The sequence below is a fragment of the Urocitellus parryii genome, chromosome 9, assembly GCF_045843805.1.
Source record: "Urocitellus parryii isolate mUroPar1 chromosome 9, mUroPar1.hap1, whole genome shotgun sequence".
Classification (NCBI taxonomy): Eukaryota; Metazoa; Chordata; class Mammalia; order Rodentia; family Sciuridae; genus Urocitellus; species Urocitellus parryii.
Window position 1 is genome coordinate 44,951,637 of NC_135539.1, and position 3,890 is coordinate 44,955,526.

Sequence of the window (3,890 nt, forward strand, 5' to 3'; positions counted from 1 at the left end):
TCCTGCAGCTGCTTGGCGGGTCTGAGGTCCAAATCCCCTTTTGAGGAAGTGCCAGGTCAGTTATCATCACTGTGCAAATCGGAAGGTCCAGGCCCAGAACATATGGTCAGAGACCTTTCAAACCAAAGCCATGAGGCAAGCACCTCTCTTCCCTTTCTTCCCTCTCCTTCCCCAATGCCCCCTCCCCCAACCCTTCCCCCAATTCTCCCAAAGACTCTGGTTTCCCCAGGTTCTCATGGAGCTGCTAATAACATTCCTACATAATCAGGTGGTTTTGTTCTTGGTCTGCTGCAATGGTTCTTAGAAGACATTTCATTTGTGTAGAAATGTCCTAAACTAATTTTGCTTAAAAAAAAAAAAAGAAAGAAAGAAAAGAAAAAGAAAGAAAGAAAAAGAACAATTACCCAGAGATGTTGCCTGCTCAACAGCTCTGAGTTCTGACCCAGGACTTGACGGCCACATCTGTGTATATTCTTCAAATGAAGTTGAGCCTTCAGCTGAACCACTGCAATAAACCCCACTCTGCTTTCCACTTTGCCACTAGACTGGGATCCTGGGGACTAGATGCTTGGGGGGAAAAAGTAGTGCTGAGGGGATGTGGCCTGATCAGGTAGAAGTGGGTACAGCTGAAAGGGCAGCAGCTAAGAGAGGGGCTAGGGGAAAAGGCAGGAGATTAGAAAAAGCAGCTTTTACAAAAACCAAAAATAAAAACCAAAATCATTAAAGATGCATAAAGTGACCCTTGCTCTTCTGTTGTCTCTTCTTGAAAATAGAGGTGGTGCTGCTAGGGAGCTGCTCCAGCACCGGTGTAAGACTCGAGTAGTTGCATACAATGTGTGACTCCAGATTTGGATGGGCTGAAGATTTTACCAGTGCGGGGACACGTAGCTATTCACAGGGATTCCTTGGGCCCTGTATGTTGGCATGGAGACAGGGTATGCCCCACCCAATCGAGGTGTGCTGGGGTGTAGTCAGCAGAGTACCTGCTGACATTGCCATGGTGGTGCCGGCCACCATGCCCATGGCCACGCCATTGGTCCTGGGGGCAGCAACAGGCTCCCGGTAGATGGCAGAGGGAATACTGTTGGGCTGGACGACTGTGGTATGGTGGATGACATGGGGCTGGGCAGCGTACACCGGCTGTGTATAGTAGGCTCCCTGTGCATACAGATTCTGCTGGGGGTAGGCACTTCTGATTGGATACATGGCTGTCTGATAGGGGTTGGGTGATGGGGAGTAGGGGGTTGGAGCAGTATTACTCTGGGTTGGTGGGACCTTGTATAGAGTCCCTGCAGTATATCTGAAAGCCGCAGAGGATGCTTGGTAAGTTCGGTTCTCGGTCCCGGTGTCCACTGGGAGGTGGAAGGTGCCTTCAGTGCCACAGGAAGACGAGTTCTGTGGCCAGGCCTGTTTCATCAGCAGAGTGGCTGGAGCATAACTGGAGCTATTGGTTGGGTACAGGCTGGGATTGTAGGCAGGGGCCGCTGCCGGATAGGCTGTAGGGTAACCCGTGTAGGCCATGTTCTTAGGGTTGCCATAAGGAGCCCCAGGCTGCACAGGGCTGTAAACAGGGTTCATTGTGGAAGACTGAGGATCCGGCTAGCCACTGCAGGCGAAAACGGCTGCAGAGGCGACAGGAGGCGATGCCCTTGTCTTCTCCGGAGGCTACAGCGGCGACGCTCTCGCTCCCTCGCCTGTGTCCAGTAAGGTGGCCGATGGCGCGCAGGGACTGGAGCCTCCTCCTCCTCAGCTGCTAGGCTCTGAATCCTCTGCAGTAGCGGCGGAGGAGCCCCACCTGAGTTAGTACTCTTAAGTGAGAATATTCTTTTCAAATCATTGGTAGCCTTAATTTGGTCACTTAATATGCAAGTGGTCCCAGAAAGTACAATCAGTTGTGTCTGAAGCTTTAATGCTTGTTTTTTTTTTATTAGTTACTCAAAACATTACAATGATCTTGACATATCATACATTTGATTCAAATGGGGTACATAATCTTATTTTTCCACTTGTACAGATTGCAAGATCATATTGGTTATACTGCCATGTTTATACATAGGGCCGGCCATATTAGTGTCTATTGTATTATGCTGCCCTTCTTATCCCCCCTCCTCTCCCCTGACCTCCCATCACCTCTTTCTACCCAATCTACTGTGACAAGTTTCTCTCTCTTTTTTCTTCCCTTTCACACCATCTTATATGTAATTTTGCATAACCATTAGGGTCTCCTACCATCTTCCGTGAAATTCCCCTTCTCTCTCCCATTCCCACGCACCTCTCATCCCTATTTAATGGTAATCTTCTTCTCATGCTCTTCCTCCAAGCATGTGGTATACCAATCAATGGAACATTATTTGTCAAAAATGAAGAACTGATACTTGATACCATGTGGATGAAACTTGAAAACATTATGCTCAGTGAAAGAAGTCAGATACAAAAGGTCAATGGTTTAATTTATAAACAAATTCCAAAGCTGGAGTTCCTTAGGTGGGATGGCCAGGATAGGCCAACCTAGAGAGAGAAAGGAGATGAGTGGTTGTCAATGTCTAGAGGGAGTGTGGCTGACTAAAGGATAGAAGTGCTTTTGGGGGTGGGTGATGAAAATGTTGTAAACTGATGATGGTGATAAATGTACAACTTTGAATATTTTGGAAGCCATTGAATTTTATGTTTTAAATAGCTGACTTGAAGAGTATATAAATTATATCTCAATAAAGCTGTTTCTAAAAAGAAAAATGCATATGGACACATACAACACATCAATGATATAAAAATACTGAAAATGCATCTGGGGATATGGCTCAGTTGGTAGAGTGCTTGCCTCACATGTACAAGGCCCTGGGTTCAATTCCCTGCACCACCAAAACAAACAAACAAACAAAAAATGAAAAATGCAAATAACACTATTGTCCAGAAACATACATGAATGTAGTAGAGGCACAGAAACCAGCATGTGAATAATAAGAACACAAACTAGGAAGGCTGTGGTAAACCCAGGAGGGGATGGTTAGTGCATTAGGGAGACACTGGGTGGAGAAACATTTAACTCTTAAGCTTGATGGTGTAACATAGATGTTCTTGCTATTATGTTCACACCTTGTTTATTAGCTTTTAATTCTTTGTAAAAACTTTTTATGGCCATTTCCCAATATTTTAGAAGCTAGATATGTGGCTTTGATATAGAAAGGTCAAAGACTGGCCTCAGCGTCCCCTGGACTGAGTGAGCACAGTGCTGGACAAAAAACAGCCATCCCTGCAGGTTCCCTGAATGGAATCCAGCAATTTCTTGAACCATCTCCAGAACATTCTTTCTTCTAGCTGGTGGTCTACAGCAGTAGCTTAGCCATGCAGCCATAGAGCCCTGGTTTGAATCTCCAATGTGAGCCTGCTTCTCAGCAGAATGGCCTTCTGCAAATTGCTTCACTTCTCCGAACTTTGCTTTCTTATTAGTTAAATGGGAATAATACCAGTTACCCCTCAAAATTGGTGCTGACTGAATAGAAAAGGTAAGGTCTCCTCTGGTGTTTAAGGGCCCTGCCTGCTGTTGATGCAGTTCCTGCAGAAGCTGGGCTCTCCCTGCTCATCTCAGGGAGGTAGGCTGTGCTGGGTCCTATACTCCTTGGCATGCTCTACCAGTGGCCATGAGTGAATACTGGCAGAGTAGGACTGACTTGTAGAGCCCCATCATCTCTTCTCTCTTCCTAACTGCTTTGAAAAACAAAGGGAACAAAAGGCCCTCAAAGACAGCTCCTTTCACTACTATTAAAAACAACAACAACAACAGCAATATATCTAGATAGATAGATAGATAGATAGATAGATAGATGATATAGATAGAATAGATATAGATAGATAGAGAGAGATATAGAGATAGATAGATATAGATATAGATA

At 45.4% G+C, this 3,890-nt stretch overlaps 1 protein-coding gene across 4 annotated transcripts; it reads right to left on the bottom strand.

Annotated features, from left to right (window-relative positions):
• Positions 1 to 888: 888 nt before the first annotated feature.
• On the bottom strand, positions 889 to 1,651 carry LOC113177291 (protein FAM168A-like). 4 transcript variants are annotated; one of them, XM_026381822.2, is made up of 2 exons: positions 1,440 to 1,651; positions 889 to 1,319 (listed from the first exon to the last, which is right to left on the bottom strand). In XM_026381822.2, exons 1-2 carry the CDS (start codon positions 1,576 to 1,578, stop codon positions 889 to 891), a joined length of 570 nt encoding a protein of 189 aa, XP_026237607.2. In that variant the 5' UTR covers positions 1,579 to 1,651. The 4 variants fall into 4 exon arrangements, with proteins under 4 accessions (XP_026237607.2, XP_026237606.2, XP_026237608.1 ...); XM_026381821.2 differs by having other exon boundaries at positions 889 to 1,300; positions 1,391 to 1,651; XM_026381823.2 differs by having other exon boundaries at positions 889 to 983; positions 1,302 to 1,651.
• Between the last annotated feature and the right edge of the window lie 2,239 nt (positions 1,652 to 3,890).

Bases quoted from the DNA above. Each gene is read 5' to 3' on its own strand.
- LOC113177291 (XM_026381820.2), bottom strand. From the start codon at position 1,578: ATGAACCCTGTTTACAGCCCTGTGCAGCCTGGGGCTCCTTATGGCAAC.